This window comes from Meles meles, chromosome 1 (assembly GCF_922984935.1).
Source record: "Meles meles chromosome 1, mMelMel3.1 paternal haplotype, whole genome shotgun sequence".
In the NCBI taxonomy this organism is placed as follows: Eukaryota; Metazoa; Chordata; class Mammalia; order Carnivora; family Mustelidae; genus Meles; species Meles meles.
This window is the reverse complement of record NC_060066.1, coordinates 122,493,142-122,515,026: the sequence shown is the minus strand read 5'-3', so window position 1 is coordinate 122,515,026 and position 21,885 is coordinate 122,493,142. Positions and strand designations below refer to the sequence as shown.

At 38.1% G+C, this 21,885-nt stretch overlaps 1 protein-coding gene across 4 annotated transcripts in view; it reads left to right on the top strand.

Moving 5' to 3' along the window:
* Positions 1 to 4,965: 4,965 nt before the first annotated feature.
* GPSM2 (G protein signaling modulator 2) overlaps positions 4,966 to 21,885 on the top strand; it is a 62,237-nt gene continuing 45,317 nt past the window's right edge. For 2 of the 4 annotated variants that reach the window (XM_046008291.1, XM_046008260.1), the window contains exons 1-2: positions 4,966 to 5,237; positions 18,179 to 18,484. In XM_046008291.1, coding sequence (XP_045864247.1) covers positions 18,429 to 18,484 — 56 coding nt within the window. In that variant the 5' untranslated portion in view covers positions 4,966 to 5,237; positions 18,179 to 18,428. Of the gene's footprint in view, positions 5,238 to 18,178; positions 18,485 to 18,589; positions 18,609 to 21,885 lie in introns of those variants that run through there. The other 2 variants (XM_046008270.1, XM_046008281.1) reach the window with 2 other exon arrangements.

Below are 21,885 nucleotides of genomic sequence, written 5' to 3'. Positions count from 1 at the left end.
CGGCACCTTCTTTTGGCTTATATTTTTATAGTTGCAAAGTCACCACCTGTCAGCTAAGTGTTGTTTCATTAGAGTTAGTCAACCCTTTCTCTTGCATTGGTTGTAAAGTTACTTCTTTGTTTTTGGTGCTCTGCATTTTCATTATCTTATGTATAAATATCTTTTTTCTTTTTCTCTTTCTAAAATCTTGCCTAAAGTATTGTCCATTTTCTTCTCATTTTAGTATTTTGTTTTAAAGATTTTATTTATTTATTTGACAGAGAGAGAGATCACAAGTAGGCAGAGAGGCAGGCAGAGAGAGAGGAGGAAGCAGGCTCCCTGCGGAGCAGAGAGCCCGATGCGGGGCTCATCCCAGGACCCCAAGATCATGACCCGAGCCGAAGGCAGCGGCTTAATCCACTGAGCCACCCAGGCGCCCCTCATTTTAGTATTTCGATTAGACATATGTTAGATCTCCCTTTATCCTCCATATTTCTCTTTTATGTGAAAAAATTAATTTGGTTCTATTTTCTAGTTTGCTAATTTTCTCTTCAGCGTGTCTAATCTGCTCTTAAACCTGCCTGCTAACTTTTCTTTTTTTTTTTTTTTTTAAGAAAGCACAAGAGCGTACAGGGGTGGGGGGAGCAGGGAGGAGAAGGAGAGAGATAGTCATAAGCAGGTTCCATGCCCAGCACAAAGCCCCAAGTGGGGCTCAATCTCACAACCCTGAGACCATGACCTGAACTGAAATCAAGAGTTGGATGCTGGGGTGTCTGGGTGGCCCCGTCGGTTAAGTGTCTGACTGTGGCTCAGGGCATGCTCTCAGGGTCCTGGGATCAATCCCTGCATCAGGCTCCCTGCTCAGCAAGGATCTGCTTCTCTCTCTTCCTCTTTCTCTGCCCCTCTCTCACTCATGCTCGCTCTTTCTCTCTCAAATAAAAAATAAAATAAAAAAGATTTGGATGCTTAACTGAGCTACCCAGGTATCTCCTGCCTGTTGACTTTAAAGTTCTAATTATTATGTGTCTGCTTTTTAAGTCTAATTTAAAAAAAAAATTCTTTTTAAACCTGCCTGTTCATTTTTGGTGGAAGGTGCTCTTTATTTATATCTTCAATCTTTTATTTTATTGCCTTAAGTCTATTAAACATATTTTACCTCTATGACTGGTAATTCCAGTTTCAAAGTCTTTAAGAGTTTGATTTTGTTTTATTTTTTTTTCCTGCTAATTCTTGTACAAGATTCTTTGTCTCTTTGCATGATTTGTAATTGGACTGAGAGTTCACATTCCTTGGAAATTTGCTGTGTAAATTTTGGGGGTTTGGATCAAGTTGGTGTCTTAGCCAACTTGAGCTGACAAAATACCATAAACTGGTTTGCTTAAACAAAACATTTATTCCTCACAGTTCTGGAAGGTGGGGAGCCCAAAATCAAGGTGCCAGCAAACTGTGTCTGGTAAGGGACCATTTCTTGGTTCTTAGAGGGCTGTTATCTCACTGTATCCATGTGTGTGAGGCTGTTCTTTGGGTCTTTTTTTTTTTTTAATAAGGGCACTAATCTCCTTCAGGAGTGCTCCTCCCTCTTGACCCTCTGTGACCCTATACTGCCACAATGGGAATTAGGGTTAAACATTTAAATCTGGGGGAGATACATTCAGTCTCTAAAGGTGATTTGGTTTACCTTTGCCAGTTGCCTCGGGGCACCATCAACCTGAAACCACTTTAAATTGGAGTTTCAGACAAGCCAGGTAGAACAGATTATGGCCTCTGGTAAAAACAGAAACAAAAACAAAAAACACAAAGCAAAACACACATACACACACAAATATCAGGAGATATTTCCTCCTCTATTCTATGTTAAGGATGATTACAGGCAATTTTCTTCTGTTGTCTTCTGAAAAAAAGACTGGTAAGGACTTTGGGAGATCCTGGGTTACGTGTAGAGTCTCAGATTCTTCATCTTGGTAGGACCTGGCCTTTGTCTCTTTTTTCCATGTCTCATGAGACTGTGACAACTGAAACTCAAGTTCATCTGCTTATCTATGTTACTAGTTCCTAGCTTCTGAGTAATCCTTAAAGACTAGGTCATTGATAAATTTTCTATTTTTTAAAAAAATATTTGAAAGTATTTTAAGTTGTTTTCAGTGGGAGAGTCGAACAGGGTATCTGGGTTATTTCAAACATGGAAGTCTACAGAGTGATTTCTGAAAAATTCCAAATTTCTAGAAAAAGTAAAAGAATACTACATGAATTGTATAGTACAACAATAAGAGATATATCTTCACCTAGGCCTAATTGTTAATATTTAGTTTGTATTTCTCTCCTTTGTCTTTTGCTGAACCATTTTCATATAAGTTGCAGAAATCATGGTTTTTTATTAAGTACTCCAGCTTGCATCTCCTAAAAACAAAAAAAATTCTCCTATATAACCATAATTCCATGTCACCTCTAGGAAAATTAACAGTAATTCTATAATATTATTGAATATATTATCTATATTCAAATTTCCCCAGTTGTTTCTAAAATGTCTTTTATAGTCTCTCTCTCATTCTCGCTCTCTGATTTAGGACTCCACAAGATTCATGTACCTTTTTTGGTTGTTTTGTTTTTCATGACAATGATGTTTGTGAAGAGTCTGGGCTAATTGTCTTACAGAATGTCTGAAATTCTGGTTTTGTTTCAGAGTGTTCCTTTAAAAATAATAATTATATATATATTTGTATATATTTATATATATATATATATATATATATGAGAATGATATAAACAAATGAAGTTACTCCCATGTTTACAATCTTCCTCTGGCTACTCTAACATTTAGAAAGTAAAACCCAAACTCATTGTCCTGGCTTTACAAAGGTCTACATGGTCTGATGTGATTTCATCCTGTATGTTCTTCTCTACCTCACTTCATTTAAGCCATAGTGGTCTTTTTCCAGTTTCTAAAACCAACAAAGCTTGCCCCCACAGGACTTTGCATTAGCTTCTCTGTTTGCCTAATATTCTCTTCCTTGAGCTTTGCTTAAAAGTTGGCTCCTCATAATTAAAGTCTTGGTTTGAATACTGTCTTCTCAAAGTGGGCTTTCTTACCTTGACCCTCAAAGTAAAGTTGCCTTTCAGTCACTCTCACATCACCCTCCTTTAAATTCTTTGCATGGTACCTGTCACAACCTGATATTTTTGTTATTATTTTTATTGAGCTCCATGAAAGCAGGGGCTGTACTCCCTCTTGCTCATTACTATATTCCCAGCACCTACAACAGTTTCTGACACATAGCAGAAACTTAATACTTGCTAAAAACTGTAATGAATAAGTTGAAAGCTGACGGCTGACAAGTAGCCAGCCATTTAAAGAGCCTGAGGGAAAAAAATCTTGGCAGCGGCAACTGCCAGAGAGAAGGCCCTGAGGGAACCCTGAGGCTTGGTCTATTCTAGGGATGGAGGAATGCCCTGTGTACTTGAAGCAAAGTAAGTAAGCTAGGAGGAGAGGGAAATACAGGAGAGTAGAGAGGTCGGTAGGGCAAGATGACTTCGGGCTTTGTGGGCTCTGGTAGGGAATTTTGATTTTATTTTAAATCAAATGATAAATCACTAAAGGTTTTCAGATAGGAGAGTGGCATAATCTGATTTATGCCTTTTAAAGGGTAATTTAAAAACTAATTCAACTTGAGTAAGATAGAAATAACTAATACCAGTGATAGAAAGTCATAGGTGTAAGAGATTTGCAGGTGGGACATAATGATTCATTCTAGACAATGGATGTTGATAGGAAAACATCCAAAAAAGAATTTATGAGTAAGAAGGAATCATAATACCTACCTCTGAAATGGTACAGGCATCTAATTCAGTTGTTGTTTATAAGCATCTGATATTAAAGGTAGTTGTTGATAATAATGATAATAGGTACCATTTATCAAGAAGTCAGGCTTAACTGACTTATCTCACGGAAGCATAACCACCACTTTTATTACCTGTGTTTTGCAGTTGAGGAAACTAAAGCTAAAAAGGATAAGTAACTCCTTCAAGGTCAACCAATCCCTAAGCGGCAAAGATGTAACTGAAATCCAGGTCAAGTTTGATGCCAAAGCTGTTATTTTAACCAATTTGCCATAACATGTTCCCAGGAAGAGAAATGTTGCTTGGGTCACTGTTATGGCGATCATTCAGAGAGATACTGAAAGTGGGGTTCTCTCTAACATATCCTTAAGCCTGCAGAAACATTTAAATTTCATTTCAGTGGAGAAATATTTGAAAAATAATCTAATTAAATTCACCTGATCTTTAGCCCCGAGAGAATGTAGTCTTGGTATTTTTGTGAGGAACTGAGACCTGCGTTTTGGTTGAATCTGGTATAGAGACGGCGCATGGAAATAAAACTTTCTTTTCCCAGTGTATCTGCAATGTAGCGGCCTGAAACTGAGTCAAGTGCCTCCCAGCTTTCCTGGGATCTGGCAACTCTGCAGTCAACACCAGTTTGCTTTCTTAACAGCTGAAAACGCCAGAATGGTGACAGGGCCGCAAGAACTGAGGCTGCCTTGTTCAGACTTTGACACGGGTCCCTCTGTTCCTGTCACAGAGCCCTTTTCCTTAAACATCCCGCATAGGCCGCTTGGGAAACTCGTTCTCTAGGATGGACCGAGCTGTAAGTGCAGGACGCATTTGTTCTATGCGCCCATCTTTTAAAGGGGTCTGGGCCAGACCCTCTCAGAACTCTATCGGAACGATATTATTCGCTCCGCCCTTCAGTGTCTGAAGAAGTAAGACGGCAGAAGAGCAGTTTCAATTTGAAGGCTGAGGACAGGACCCAGAACAGCGTGGGAACAAGCCCCCCAACACCGGTCCCCGCCACCCTGACTCGCAGCGCCCCACCCGCCGCGCACCGCGGAGGAGCGCACAACTGCCCCGCCCCGGCCCCCGCGCTGGCCATTGGCGGGTCCGAAAGACGCGGGGCGTTGTCGGTTTGAATGGGAGCTACAGCAGCTGGGGCGCAGGCGCAGAGGAGCGGAGCGGTAGAAGCTGGCGGCGCCGTGGGACCCCTGGGTGGAGAGGATTGCTGCGCGAGCTCTGGCCCACGTGACGTGCGGCGAGCGGGGGCGGGGGGCGCGCGCCTGCCTTCCGGAGTGCCTCTGTCTGGCAAGACCCCCCCGGCGCGCGGACGCGCCTGGGGGAGGGGCCGCGGCCGTCTGTCCGTCGCCTGAGGCTCACACAGCTGCAGCTCCTTCGCGACCGCAGCACTCCCGTGACTCGTCGGCCCGCGGGAGGTGAGTTCTGAGGCGTCTCAGGGCGCCCCGCGGAGGGGGATGACGGGGAGGGGCATGTGTGTGCGGGGCTGCGTGGGGAGGTTCTGTGTGTCTGGGTTGGGGGCTGCCTGCTTTGTTTGGGTGGGCGGCTGGGGCCGGCGCGCCGGGGACCCGAGTGAAGAGACCGGGAACTGGATGAGAAGCCGCAGGCTGAGGTGCGGGTTGCTTTCTTATTGCGAAATTTTTAAACGAGTCAAGTTTGAGAGGTTTGTTCCCTAACTTTTTTTTTTTTTTTAATAAAAAGTGTGATGGGGCACAGCGACTCCTCACGTATTCTGAGTGTAACAAACAGTGGATTAAAAACCTGAATCCCCGTGTAATTAACCCGAGGCAGATAGCATTCACTTGTGGTCTTGCGCTTGCTGTGTAAAGCGGGCAGTGTTTGTCAAACACCTGCATTTACCACAGTTAAGTTCACGAATTTGGGGCACCGACCTGTCGAGTTACGTAGGTACTAGTAATTGCTGCAAAAAGTTTTAGTAAGCAGAGGATGTTAAGAAAGCCCTTGTCCGAAAATCTGTATAATCTATGGAATATCTTCGGAGAGGAAAAAAAAAAGGTGGATAATCTATAATTTTAGTGGTAACCACTTAGATCACTTTAGCTAGTATCATTTGAACTCTATTAAAGAAAACGAGTAAGGATGGAAATTTTATTTGCCTTAATGCATAATTTTTTTTTTTTTTGCCTTAATGCATAATTTAACCCTGCCGCAGAGTTAAACGGAGTAGCTTCTTGGCTTTTCTTTCTGTGGACTTGAGTTGGAGTCTTTCGTGGTGTGTAGCTAAATTTTCAAGCTGCTACATTAGAAGAGTGCCCGAAGATTTCCGGTCTGATAACCACCACTGTGATTACCTCTGATAAAGACCATTTTTGCTTGGGTTGTCCCTATTCGAGAAGCAGCTTTGGTTTAATTTTTATGTTCCTTAATTGTAAACAAAGGGACGATCACTGTTGATTGACCTGGGTGTGTGTGAGAACAGTGAGGGCAGTCCCAGACTTAACTCTGCTTTACGCCTTACCATGGATTCGTTCTGACAAACTCCTTAGGCGATTATTTATGGTATAACGAGTGGAGCAGATACAAAGTAAAAAGTTGTGTGGTATTGTTGTAGAGGCCGTTCCTCCCAAATCTGCTTTGGCTAGTTTGGCAGTTTAGTTGTATTTTCTAATGTTATTAAATCAGACATGCAGGATGCCTGGGTGGCTCAGACGGTTAAGCGTCTGCCTTTGTCTCGGGTCATGATCCCAGCGTCTTGGGATCGAGTCCCACATCCGGCTCCCTGCTTAGCAGGGAGCCTGCTTCTCCCTCTGCGCCTTCCCCTGCTTGTGCTGTATCTCGCTCTCTCTTTCTCAAATAAATAAATAAATTTTTAAAAGACTGTTTTAACAATAAATCAGACATGCTATGTTACAAATGTTATATTTTAATATAAACCTCAGACTTGGTACCAGGCCAATTACAGCGAAGATAGGTTTAAATGGCCTTGTATTTAAGCGTAAAATGTCCAAGATTTACCTAAATGGTAAAAATTTTGTAATTATCTGGAATTTGAAAATGAAAAAACTGATGTAGATTTAGGCTATTGCAAATCTAATAGACTTTCAAAGAAGAAATAAGAGCTACTATCATTATTACTGCTATACTTTATTGAATACTTTTGTTAAGTACTAGAGCCAGGCACTGGGTTAGGTAGTTTATAAAATGGAATCTCTAATCATCACAACACATGTTGGGTAAGTGTCATTATGCCCAAACCAAATCTGAGAGTTTAACTAGCTCAAGATCGTATACGTGGTAAGTCAAACTGTGGCCTGATCCCAGAGCACATACTCTATTGCTTCCCTGCGACTGTTTAAAACTCCTCCAGTTCTTTGGATTCCATTTGTAGGGACATAATCCACTTTTAACGTGCCTGTAGGTGTTGTGTTTTATTGGGAACTATGCAGAAATATTTCAGTCCTCCTTTTAGGACTCCCGTCTTTCGTTCAGTATCTTACAAGTCATATAACATTTTCAATATCCTGTAGTCATCTTCATGAAAACAGTAAAAAATTAGGTAAAAATTTCCTGGATTGGGGCGCCTGGGTGGCTCAGTGGTTTAAGCCGCTGCCTTCGGCTCAGGTCATGATCTCAGGGTCCTGGGATCGAGTCCCGCATCGGGCTCTCTGCTCAGCAGGGAGCCTGCTTCCCTCTCACTCTCTGTGCCTGCCTCTCTGCCTACTTGTGATCTCTCTCTGTCAAATAAATAAAATCTTTTAAAAAAAATTTCCTGGATTATTTACATGAATATGAATGTACTTCTTTACTGTGGAGCAGATCTGTATTAAAGCCCAGTTTTCTCACTAGTATAGGATTCTTTGCTGCTTCAGAGTTCTTATCTTCTTCCCAGGCAAGAAATTTTATAAAGTTTGTTGGGCATTGATTATGGGCAAAGCAATTTGCTTGGTGTTGTGAGATGACCAGAGAAAACTTCTTATTCAGTAGTTGCTTCTGGAGTTTTTTAATTCTTCTTTTGTCTCTCTTTTGAATTCTTCTTTTGTCTCTCTCCTCTACCCTGTGTGTTTCTGCCAGTTTATCTAAAACAGATCTGACTTCTGCTATTCCTTTGTTGAAAAAATTGCAAGGTTAAATACAAGGCCACATACGTATTCTGAGTCCCTAACACTTTAGTACCTTCTTAGACTTCTTTTTCCAACTCCTAACCCAGTGTGTTTGAACTGGGCATACATTCTGTGCATTCTTACCTCCTTGCTTTTCCTTGAATCATTTTCCTGTGACTGGAATGCCTTTCCTTCATTTGCCTAATAAAGTCTACCCATCTTTCAAGGTGTAGTACAGATATCCTTGCTTCCAAAAAGCTGTCTCTGGCCCCTTTTTTTTTTTTTTGTAATTTTTTATTTATTTCTTATTTTTTTTATAAACATATAATGTATTTGTATCCCCAGGGGTGCAGGCCTGTGAATCGCCAAGGTTTACACACTTCACACACTCACCATAGCACATACCCTCCCCAGTGTCCATAACCCCACCACCCTCTCCCAACCCCCCCCCACCAGCAACCCTCAGTTTGTTTTGTGAGATTAAGAGTCACTTATGGTTTGTCTCCCTCCCAATCCCATCTTGTTTCATTTATTCTTCTCCTATCCCCCTAACCCCCCATGTTGCATCTCCACTTCCTCATATCAGGGAGATCATATGATAGTTGTCTTTCTCCGATTGACTTATTTCACTAAGCGTGATACCCTCTAGTTCCATCCACGTCGTCGCAAATGGCAAGATTTCATTTCTTTTGATGGCTGCATAGTATTCCATTGTGTATATATACCACATCTTCTTTATCCTTCATCTGTTGATGGACATCTAGGTTCTTTCCATAGTTTGGCTATCGTAGACATTGCTGCTATAAACATTCGGGTGCACGTGCCCCTTCAGATCACTACGTTTGTATCTTTAGGATAAATACCCAGTAGTGCAATTGCTGGGTCATAGGGTAGTTCTATTTTCAACATTTTGAGGAACCTCTATGCTGTTTTCCAGAGTGGTTGCACCAGCTTGCATTCGCACCAGCAGTGTAGGAGGGTTCTCCTTTCTCCGCATCCTCGCCAGTATCTGTCATTTCCTGACTTGTTAATTTTAGCCATTCTGACTGGTGTGAGGTGATATCTCATTGTGGTTTTGATTTGTATTTCCCCGATGCCGAGTGATGTGGAGCACTTTTTCATGTGTCTGTTGGCCATCTGGATGTCTTCTTTGCAGAAATGTCTGTTCATGTCCTCTGCCCATTTCTTGATTGGATTATTTGTTCTTTGAGTGTTGATCTGGCCCTTTTTATTTAGAGTCATTCTTCCTATATCATCTCGTAACATTACTGAATTGAATAAAACATTTTTCCACAGGTTAGTGATAACTTTCCGAAGAAGGCAAAGTTATATTTTCCTATAGAGAATTCTAAATTCAAACTTTCTAGGGACCCTTTTTAGACATTTTTAACCCTCTTGCATTTGGGATTTATTTCTCCTTAAAAAGAAAAACAAATAAGTAAGTTTATACTTATTTATTAATAAAAGGATTACAGATCAGAAAGGACAAGAACTAATGTATATACATTTAGTGTGTTTGTGGGTTTTTTGGTAGAAATTGGGCTTAGTGTGAATCATCAGTGTTTTGGGGTTGCAGACATATTCTTGTGATCTCCTAGTTTTATAACCTGAGTAGTCATTCAGAAAGCACTGAAAATATAATTGGGAACGATGAAAATTTAGAATGTCTTTTTTTTTTTTTTAAGCACCATTACTATGCCCTTTATAACTTTGGTAATGTAATACTGCTATGTATCCAATTGTATGTGTTTCAAACAGTTAACTAGAAATCCTTTTTCTTATTCAGGTATCAAACTGAAATGCTTCAAAAGGTTATTAATTTTACTAATGGATTAAAAGAACCATATCTATTTAACATTATTTTGTTGTAGGAGAGATAATTAACATTATTTGTAAACTCTGGGCTGCAGTTTGATGAGAAATAAAACTAAGTAATAGGGAGAAAAGTATTAATTTTATTCTAATGAGCATACTTATTCCTTTAGTTGAACATGGATACACACACACACACACACACACACACACACTCCATGCCAATGCCAAGTGTGGAGCCCAACGAGGGGCTTGAACTCAAAACCTGAGATCAAGACCTGGGCTGAGACCAGAGTCCAAGGCTTAACCCACTGAGACACCCAGGCACCCCTATATTTATAAATATAAATACATAATCTTGGGGAACATGGCTGGCTCAGTCAGTAGAGCAGGGGACTCTTGATCTTGGGGTTTTGAGTTCGAGCTGCACATTGGGTGTGGAGCCTACTTAAAAAAAAAGTTATCTTTTTGCAGCAGGACTTTTGATTCAATAACTGTTTTGTAGGGGGAAAGGAAACCAAGATTAGGGATGCTGCATAAAAGTAATCCCTCTTTTCTCCTTGAAATTTTGAAACAGCTGCTTCATCCTCTTGAATTATTGTAATCACTGAGGATTATAATTACAAAACAGCAGTTTTAGTGATTAGTGTAGTCACTGGCATAATTCATATTGACTCCATATATAATCTAAAAATAGAGCCCCTCTCTAGTTTATCACCCCCCCACCCCCAAGAAAAATCTTCAGTATTTAACTACTTCCTGATTTATCATGGGCTGCCAACCAAAGACACTAAGAGTTTGCTCATGCAATAATTACTATATCCATAATGCTTTGTGTAGAGATTTGGAAACTGCTGTTGACCTATAGACATTCAGCATTTCTCATCTAAGTGGACTCGTACTTGGTCCTTTCTCACTGCAACAGTGAAGGCTTGAAATATTTAAATCCTTTTCTTCTAAATTACATATTGTTTTAGTATTTATCTAGTTTGAAATTTCATATATGGTTTATTTGTATTTGACTATCCAGGGAGCATAATTCACTGGAGTCCTTAAATATAAATGTTTCTCATCAAAAAAGGAAGTTTATGCATAGTTTAGTTGTTTAGAGTGGTGAACTTTTAGGTATAAACATTGAAAACGTGAAAAGGAATTTTTATTGTATATTGCTAAAATTGTTTCGATTATACCATTCTGAAGTGGTTGCATTTGCGTTTTGAAAGATTATGGCTCTGGATCTGAATTTTTTTTATCTGCCAGAATAAAAATGAGAGTTTGAAATTAATACTACCTTAGTTTTCTATTTGATATCTTTCATAGTGACCTTCGAGAATTTCAAATACACTGGAAATCCTTCTGACTGGTGGTATACCTTTAAGATAGAGATTTATTTGGAAACTAGTACCATTAATCTATTCTTGGAATTTTATTCTATTTATTTAGCTGACTGATAGTCACAAACAGCTTATTAGAAAGTTTTTATAATAAAATGTGTTTCAGTTAGCAGTTATACAGTTAGTTATGCTTGTTTTCTAAATTAACTTGGTTTGACATCTCACAGACTAACTTTTAATTGTTGAAGACATAAAGATGAGCAATAAATTAAGACTTAACCATGATTTGGGGCGCCTGGGTGGCTCAGTGGATTAAGCCGCTGCCTTCGGCTCAGGTCATGATCTCAGGGTCCTGGGATCGAGCCCTGCATCGGGCTCTCTGCTCTGCAGGGAGCCTGCTTCCTCCTCTCTCTCTGCCTGCCTCGCTGCCTATTTGTGATCTCTCTCTCTGTCAAAATAAATAAAAAATCTTTAAAAAAAAAAAAAAAAAGACTTAACCATGATTGGAATGCATACTTTAGGATTATATATTTGCTTAAGGAAAACTTTATTCATACAGTTTTTATAGTATAGTCTGTGGTAAATTCACATTTCTCCAGAATGATATAGAGTGATCTGCTTAACTAATCAGTATGATTGTTTATTTTATTAATTTGGGATTGTATAAAGTAATTTACATTTGTGATGTATGATAGTGGGTAATAACACCATGTTCAACACTATGCATGGATACATGGATATACACACACATGTGCATACATAACCTTGAGTTATCTTTAGTTCAGAGTATTATGTAAAAATTAGGTTATATTATTGGTTTAGAGATTGAGTATGTTGAAAAAAGAATCAGAACTATTATGCATTGCTTTAATTTTTTTCTTTCATTGAAATTTCTCTTTAATTTTGCCACTGACTTATTGCAGTATTTAACATTGAGATCTCATTGGTACTTTAAAAAAATTTTTAATTTAAAGATGTGCAAAAATTCAGAAATATCAGTCACTCAGTTGTTTTTTTTACCTCTCAGATTCTTTCCCATTTATCGAACTTTATATGATTTCATTTCAAATTATCTCAAGTTTGATATCTTTATTTTTTTTCAGCTATTATTTGTGAATGTAACACTTTACCAAGTACAAGTTTAATAGAAGTATTTCACCATTTCCTATTCAAAGTCTAATCCATTTTCTCCTCTTGGAAGTACCCCTCTTGCAATCCAGTCTCTTATTGTACTGCTACTGTTCCATCTACCTTGAAAATTGGAACTCTTTTAATTTCTCTGTTACTGCTTGACCTTTGCCTCTCACATCTAGTCAGTGTGCATTGTTTTTCCTTTTTCTTTAGGTACTCCTAGCCAGATTACTTAATCAAGTACCCAGCCATTCTTAGGTCTGACTTCCCTTGCTTTAGGCACTAATTTCCCACATCAGTCATATATTCTGATATTAAAATTTTTTTTTTTTTTTTTTTGCGTGTAATTGTCTCTTCAACATCTGCTGCACTAAAATCAGCTCTGAACTTTTCTCTCTGTTGGACTTTGTTTTGGCATCCTTCTTTATTACCCCCATTACTTCTACAATGTGTATTTGTTATTATAACCTATATCCTTAAGTCTAATATAAAAGAACTTCATTTAAAATATTTTCTTGACTCTTCTTCAATATTTATCCCTGCTCAGATTCATAAAGTGCTACTGTATCTGACTTAAAACATTACAACTGAAAGGGATTTGGAGAATTTGACTATTGCACTTTAGAGGGAATTATTGGGATAAGAAAAGTTTAAAGAATTTAGATTATCTAACCTAAAGGCAAGAAAAGGGGGCGCCTGGGTGGCACAGTGGGTTAAAGCCTCTGCCTTTGGCTCAGGTCATGATCCCAGGGTCCTGGGATCAAGCCCCACATTGGGCTCTCTGCTCAGCGGGGAGCCTGCCTCCTCTCTCTCTGCCTGCCTCTCTGCCTACTTGTGATCTCTGTCAAATAAATTTAAAAAATTAAAATTTAAAAATTAAAAAAATAAAGGCAAGAAAAGTAAGTTACATTTATTGTCTGATGGGTGTTGCCAGTTTATAGAGATACTTAAAAGAATCAGACCAGAGGTTATTGGCGTTTAAATTGGATAGTTTGGACAAATTGAAAGGATAAAAGATATACATGTAACTGTGTATCTCCTATGTTTCCCCATCACTTAGTTCCCAAATATTTTATTGCCAATGGAACAGAGCAAGGCTAGGATTTATTTACTCTCATTGCATACCTTGGACAGTGCCTAGAAGTCCACCTACCTGTATAATGGGAATCTGCCTATTTTGACTTACTAATCAGGTGATTGAGTGTGAGGCAATCGAAGTTATATACTACTTTATCATTCTATGGGCTTTTGTCACTTTCTAGCATACAGAAAAAATTATGTCTTTTTAGTTCTCTGTGGTCAGATCAAAAGGTGCTGTGAGTTTTTGTTAGCAGTGAGGTTTTAGGAACACTGTTTTTTAAAACCTGAGAGGTGCTATGAAGGACATATGTTTCCTTGTAATTAGTCTTGATGGAGATTGGAGATTAAATTTGGTGACTTTTTTTTTTTTTAAGACTTTATTTATTTGACAGACATACAGAGCACAAGTAGGTAGAGCAGGAGGCAGAGGGAAAGGGAGAAGCAGGCTCTCTACTGAGAGGGGAGCCTGATGCGGGATTCAATCCCAGACCCTGGGATCGTGACCTGAGCCGAAGGCAGCCATTTAACCTATGAGCCACCCAGGCACCCTAAACTTGGTGTCTTCTTAATGTTCTTTCAAACCTATAATTTCCATTCTGTTTCCTAGTCCTGTCATTAAATTTTCTTATCCTAATGAACATACTTTAATACTTATTGCAGATTTTATTACTGTTACACTAGGAATATACAAACTATGTGTTAAATATGAAGTGGGTTTGTTAACTGTGTAATGTAGAGCATGAATGAACACACTGTTACTAAACTGGTTAGAGATTTCTTGCAAAATTAATCATTAAATCAAGAATTGCTTGTGAGTTCAGTGAATAATAAGAAATGCTACTTTATTGTTATGGAGAGTGTAATGTAAGAGTGACTTGTTTGGGATATAATTCTTTTGAGAATTGTAAAACCATACTATAAATAGTCCTTATTGAAATGGTGAATAGCATTCTGTCTTCTTGCTTGTTTAAATTAGTTTTAAAATGTTTCTCTATGCAGTCTTAAGGTATTTCACAACTTCATTTATATACATTTGTTAAATTTGATTCCATGTTTACCTTTTAATGAATATAAAGTTAACTTTTTTTAAATTTTTTATTTATTTCTTATTTTTTTATAAACATATAATGTATTTTTATCCCCAGGGGTACAGGCCTGTGAATTGCCAGGTTTACACACTTCACAGCACTCACCATAGCACGTACCCTCCCCAGTGTCCATAACCCCACCATCCTCTCCCAACCCCCCCTCCCACCAGCAACCCTCAGTTTGTTTTGTGAGATTAAGAGTCACTTATGGTTTGTCTCCCTCCCAATCCCATCTTGTTTCATTTATTCTTCTCCTATCCCCCTAACCCCCCATGTTGCATCTCCACTTCCTCATATCAGGGAGATCATATGATAGTTGTCTTTCTCCGATTGACTTATTTCACTAAGCGTGATACCCTCTAGTTCCATCCACGTCGTCGCAAATGGCAAGATTTCATTTCTTTTGATGGCTGCATAGTATTCCATTGTGTATATATACCACATCTTCTTTATCCTTCATCTGTTGATGGACATCTAGGTTCTTTCCATAGTTTGGCTATCGTAGACATTGCTGCTATAAACATTCGGGTGCACGTGCCCCTTCAGATCACTACGTTTGTATCTTTAGGGTAAATACCCAGTAGTGCAATTGCTGGGTCATAGGGTAGTTCTATTTTCAACATTTTGAGGAACCTCTATGCTGTTTTCCAGAGTGGTTGCACCAGCTTGCATTCGCACCAGCAGTGTAGGAGGGTTCTCCTTTCTCCGCATCCTCGCCAGTATCTGTCATTTCCTGACTTGTTAATTTTAGCCATTCTGACTGGTGTGAGGTGATATCTCATTGTGGTTTTGATTTGTATTTCCCTGATGCCGAGTGATGTGGAGCACTTTTTCATGTGTCTGTTGGCCATCTGGATTTCTTTGCAGAAGTTAACATTTTTTTTTTAAGATTTTATTTATTTATTTGACAGACAGAGATCACAAGTAGGCAGAGAGGCAGGCAGAGAGAGAGGAGGAAGCGGGCTCCCTGCAGAGCAGAGAGCCTGATGTGGGGCTCGATCCCAGGACCTTGGGATCATGACCTGAGCCGAAGGCAGAGGCTTTAACCCACTGAACCACCCAGGCGCCCCGAAGTTAACATTTTTTAATGATTGGTAAAATTTGAAATTTCATTATGATCTGTGTGAAGAAATATTTTAATTAAATTATAACTTAATTTAATTCAAAGTCAAATTTATTCTAATACTTGACCTTCTGCCCCGTTTTATAAATAACAACCTAAACCTTAGTGTGGGTAGGGGAAGAAGACCTTTTGGTTGACAGTTTAGCTATTGGGTAATCTAGATGTACTTTGAAGCTATTGCTATTAATATCTACACTAATTCCTCTATAGTGTTTTATTTACTAAGGAGGCACGATGGAATTCTGAACAAAAGAAAAAGATTTGTTGGGTTAATAGCTGCTTTCTTTTCATCCTTTCTTAAGACAGTGCTTCCTTTGTTGACCAGGGAAGGGATAAAAAGAATACGATTTTGTGTTTGTTTATTTATTTATTTATTTATTTATTTATTTATTTTTACGATTTTTAAAATTTATTTGACACAGAGAGAGAGATCACAAGTAAGCAGAGAGGCAGGCAGAGAGAAGGGGGGAAGAAGGCTCCATGCTGAGCAGAGAGCCCAGTGCGGGGCTCGATCCCAGGACCCTGAGATCATGACCTGAGCCAAAGGCAGAGGCTTAACCCACTGAGCCACGCAGGCGCCCCTATTTTGTGTTTTTTTTAATATGTCAGACTGGTTATTAATATGAAAACCTCGTTTCCTCTGGGAAGCTTGTTAATATTCCCAAGGCTGGTCCTTTCCACCTTCCGCCTCTTTGCAGGTCCTTTTCTGCTCTGTTACCGACTGACTAACCTCTTTTCTAACCATACTGATTAACAAAGCAGTGGGTGTGTGTGATTTAGAGTCTACATTATAGCTGAAATATTTAAAAGGATGTTATGTAGTAAAGGAATTAGATTTAGGGGTGCCTGGGTGGCTCAGTGGGTTAAGCCTCTGCCTTCAGCTCAGGTCACCATCCCGGGGTCCTGGGATCAAGCCCCACATTGATGTCTCTGCTCAGCAGGGAGCCTGCTTCCCCCTTCTCTCTGCCTGCCTCTCTGCCTACTTGTGATCTCTCTGTCAAATAAATAAAATCTTAAAAAAAAAAAAAGGAATTAGATTTAATTGGATGGCAGCAAAAGGAAAAAAATGGGTAGAAATGGAAAGATTGCTTCAAGTATGGAACACATTTCTAAAAGGACTATTCAAAATTAGAATTAGCCACCCCAAGACCTTTCTGGGAATACTGTAGTAAAATGTTAGACTAACTGATCTATAGAGTTGTTTATAACACTGAGATTCCAGGACTTCATAATTGTGTGTGATGGCCTGTAGTTTCTTTGTGATGTATCCGGGTATGGGATTCATTTTTATTTATCTATTTAGGATTTAGTGTGTGCTTCTTCAATCTGCTAATTTAAGTCTATCTTTAATTCTGAAAAAAACTATCACTGAAGATTTTGCCTTTACTTTTCTTTCTATTTTTCCTTCTAGTACTGTAATTAGTCCTCTGTCAGAGCCTCTCATTTTGTCTTTCTCTTCTCTGAACTGCTCTTTATTTTTCATCTCCTTATCTGTGAATGTTTGGATAATTTCTTCAGATACTTTTTTTATTTCACTTATTCTCTCTTTAGCTTATCTGCTGTGCTGTTTAAACAGTACATTGAGTTATTAATACCAATGTTCATAGCAATAATTTTTAATAGTAAAAAAGTACAAAACCTACAATCCAAATTCCCATCAAGAGCAGAATGAAAAATATATTTGGTATTCAGTGGACTATGGCACAGCAGTGGAAATCTGCAAACTGTAGCTATGTGCAACAAGTGAGATGAATCTCAGAAACATAATATTAAGCAAAACCATACAAAACTAAATGATGTAATTTTTAGGCCTATGCAGATACTGTACCACGGTTATAAAAACAAACAAGGAAATTATGAACAAAATTCAGTTTCGAGATCACCTTAGAGGAAGGTATGATTGGTTAGGTTGGGGCACCCACAAGACTTCAAAGGCAGTAAGAATGTTCTTAAACTGGGTGGTGGTATATAAATGTTTGTTGTGTCATACTGCTGTACACATATTTTCTAAATTTCTTTTGTACCTACTCAGTATTAATAACATTTTAAAGACCTTAAAAAGTAAAAGTAGAATATACTCTGAGAACAAATGAATACAAGTATAAGCTAATTACCAACACAAATGTTTTCAAAGGAATAAATTCAGAGTTTAGAATTGGCTTATTCAAATAATTACTGAATTCTCATTTTACCTGTTAAGATAGCAATTTTTAAAGCTTAAAGTATCATAATATTCTCTTTAGATGCTCTAAAACATTCTCCTATATTTGTTTACAATAGAAAATAATACAAGACGCCTGGCTGGCTCAGTGGGTTAAGCCTCTGCCTTCAGCTCAGGTCATGGTCCCAGGATCCTGGGATTGAGTCCTGCATGGGGCTCTCTGCTCAGCAGGGAGCCTACTTCCTCCTGTCTCTCTCTGCCTGCCTCTCTGCCTACTTGTGATCTCAGTCAAATAAACTCTTAAAAAAAAAAAAAGAAAATATTACATAAATTATTGTGTTTTAAAACAACTTTAAAAATTAAGGTATAGGTCCCAAATAAATGTAATAGATTCACATCCTTATTGAGAAGCTTTATGGTGACAGTTAAGCCCTCTGTTGCTTTTCTTCCGTGATTGACATGACAGCAGTCTGTGGAATTAGCTGTGTGATTATATACAGATTGGACTTACTTTAGGTTATTCTTTGAAAATAGGACTTCAAGCAAGGCATCTTGTATTCCTTTTGCAGAAATGTTGCTGAAGTGCTGCTGAAAGGGCCAGAGATGCAAGGATTTGGGACACCTTTTTGAACCTTTAAGCTGTCTGACATTGACCTCCTTTCGTTATTAATAAAGAAGAAGCAGGAGCTTAGGATGTATTAACACCAACTCATTAATGTACTAACCGGACAATGCTCTGCAGCAATTCTACATTGTAAAGACCTGGATTGGCACAAAATTAAATAATTTCATATTTTACTCCGCTTATAATATGATTCGATGGAGGAAAATTTGATAAGTATGAGGGAAGACCATTCTTTTCATGTTCGTTACAGGTAAGACTACTGCTTTCTTGGTGGCCTTTAATCCTTATTTAAACATGTATTTAGTTCTGATCATTCCAAATTTAAATTTGAATATATTCAAAATATATTACCATTCTTTTCATGTTCGTTACAGGTAAGACTACTGCTTTCTTGGTGGCTTTTAATCCTTATTTAAACATGTATTTAGTTCTGATCATTCCAAATTTAAATTTGAATATATTCAAATTATATTATCTTCAGTTAGTATCTCCTAAAAATGGTATTTTCTTTTTGTTGTGGTTGTTGTAAGTTTTTATATCCTTTCTATAGGAAAATGGTGCTAAAGGCCAATTATATACTATAATTTATTAATGTTTTGTGGATGAGTTTATGAATAGTTACTTTATATTTTCCAACTATTGTAATGCAAATATAAAAATGAAATATATTTCTAAATGTTTGGGATAAAAGATGGATTTGTAATATGGTCAGATGAATAACCTAATTTTTGTGTTTAAGTTTTTATTATTTGTTTATTTTAAAGATTTTTAAATTATTTATTTGACAGAGAGAGAGCGAGCGCGGGTGCGCATGAGCCAGCACATGAGCGAGCATAAGCAGGGGGAGCAGTGGAGGGTGAGGGAGAGGGAGAAAGCAGGGTCTCCCTGAGCAGGGAGCCTGATGAAGGGCTCGATCATGACCTGAGCAGAAAGCAGGTGCTTAACATCTGAACCACCTAGGTGCCCCATGTTTCAGTTTTTAAATGGTGATCTTTTATAAATGAGCTTTTTAGAAAGCCGGTAACATTGAAATGGATGGGTGCTTTCTAAACATGATAAATAACCAGTTTAGTATTTAGTGATAAAATATTAATGACATTTTAGATACATTTAGGAACAAAACAGTGATTTCTGCATCATTATTTAACATTTATTCTAGAAGTTCTGATCATTGCACTAACAATAAAATGAACAAACAAATATTGAATGAAAGGCATGTAATTATTAGTAAGGTGATTAGGATAATAATAGATTCTTTGTCAAAACTGTTACAAGCTGGGGTGCAGGCTCTTTGCCCGGCGGGAAACCTGTTCTCCCTTTCCCATTCCCCCTGCTTGTGTTTCTTCTTTCCCTTTCTCTCTCTGTGTCAAATAAATAAATAATCTAAAAAAAACAAACAAACACCTGTTATGTTAGTATTAAATAAACATCAGAACTTGTAGCATTCTAGTAGTTGAAGTTGTTGGTTACCAAATTTTAGATCTTAACACGTTAAGGAAATAGATTTGTGATCTAACATGATTCATGTTAGGGCAAGGTGCCACCACAGAAGTTTATATTGGTAAGATGAGGGTATTTCTACTTTTAAAAAAGGAAGTTTTAGGAGCGCCTGAGTAGCTCAGTTGGTTTAACAGCTGCCTTTGCTCAGATCATGATCTCAGGGTCCTGGGATCAAGTCTCACATTGGGCTCCTTGCTCAGCATGGAGCCTCTTCTCTCTCTCCCTCTGCCTGCTGCTCCCCTGCTTGTACTCTTTCTCTCTCTCTCTCAAAGAAATAAATAAAATCTTTAAAAAAAAATTTTTTTTAAGTTTTGAATAAAAGAAAGTGAGGACATTCAGCATAATTAAAATGAGCTTTTAATAAATGAAATGTCCTCTACCCTTTTGGGCATAGTTCCAGAAACCTGGGAGTTATCTTACATGCTTTTTTTCCTCTTCTTACTCTCTGTAGCCAGTGTGAAGTCATGCCAGTTTTACCTTCTAAATGTTGATCCAGATTGAGCTACTCATCTGGATCCTCCCTATCACTGCAATAGTTTAGGTCCCCATTATCCTCCCTCCAGATTCCCTCTATTCTCCAATCTTACTCTTAGAATCCATCTTTTTAATTTGCTGCTAGAGGGCTCAGTCTAAAAACACAGACCTGACTGTGCAAATTCTGCTTTATCACCATGGTGGCTCCTTGAAATCTATAGGGCAGACCCAGGCTTAAAACAGTATACAAGATCTTCTGTTTTCTAGCCTCTGTGTATTCCTTTGTCCTACCTTTCTCCACTCCTCACCTTTCCCTCTGAGTTCTGGTTCCCTGTACATGTCTTGCTGTTCCATGTCTCTGTGCCTTTGTTCATGCTGTACCCTATGACTTGAATTATCTACTCCTGGAAACCATTTCTAAACAGTATAATTTGACCATGTACCCTCCCTGTGCTCACATAATATTCTTTGCATATTTCTTTCTTTGCATCAACTATATTAAAATTCATTGTATCTGTTTATATGTTTGTCTCTTCCTTGACCACTCCCTTCTTTGACCATTAACTTCCTTAGGGCAGCCATGATGCCTAGCATGTTGTATGACTCATAGTGCACGTTTGATGGAATGTCCATTGAATTCCATCGGACATAACTATCAGGTGAATCTAGTAAGTAAGATTTTTATCTGTCTTACTAAACATTTTCGAGGGTGGTATACTTTTTAATGCTGTTAAGAGCAGCAGGTAAGAGGAGTAGATTATACCTCTGCCTGTAGGAACATCTTAGATTTGTCCTTTTCCATTATAGGGCGAACATGGTTTTATATTGGTGTAGGACTTCACCAAAAGAAACTTTAAATTCTGTAACTATTTTTAGTAAGAATATGCCAAACAAAGCTCTGGCTTCAACAGTGCTCTAAGATCAGCATTCTGTATATTAACTGGATTGTTGTATAATTGCAGGTAATACTTTTGTGTCCTTTATGTTAGGAGTTGTAGCCTAGTATAAATTACTATTCTACTCTGGTAAACAGGTAGCATGTAATGTGTTATCCATATGGTTCTTTCATTGTGGCAGTCCTCACCCATCCCTGGAGGAGTTTCTGTAGCATGAGTCTGTAATTTTGAAATGGAATGATTTTTCCATTTCAGCAGACACTGAGGAACCTCCTGAGAGATGATATAATGATTTATGAAGTATTTTGTGACCTACTTGTGAAGGTATAAATGGAGACTGATAGTAAAATGAAATTAGTTTCTAAACTTTAAAACAGTGTATGATTGATTTTAAAGTAATTATCATTAATTTTTAGGCATGATAATAGTATTAAATTTTTTTGAAAATGAATCTCTTTTAGAGATATATACTAAAATATTTACAAGTGAAACGATATGCTTTCTGGAATGTACTTCAAAAGAATTGGGTTGGAGAGTGAGGATGGAAGCAGAGATGAAATATACTGAGAGTATTATATATTGGTAATGTTGATGTTGAAAGATGGATATATCAGGTGCATTATCAAGCAAGTTTCTTTAGTTTTGTATTTCTTTGAAGAAAATTTTTTTTCATACTTGTTACTATGAATAATAAACACTTCAGTACTTTCATATTGTAAAAATTGACCATTGACACAAGTTGTAAAGGAATCCAATTTTGGTGTTGAATTCTTCAGTTTTG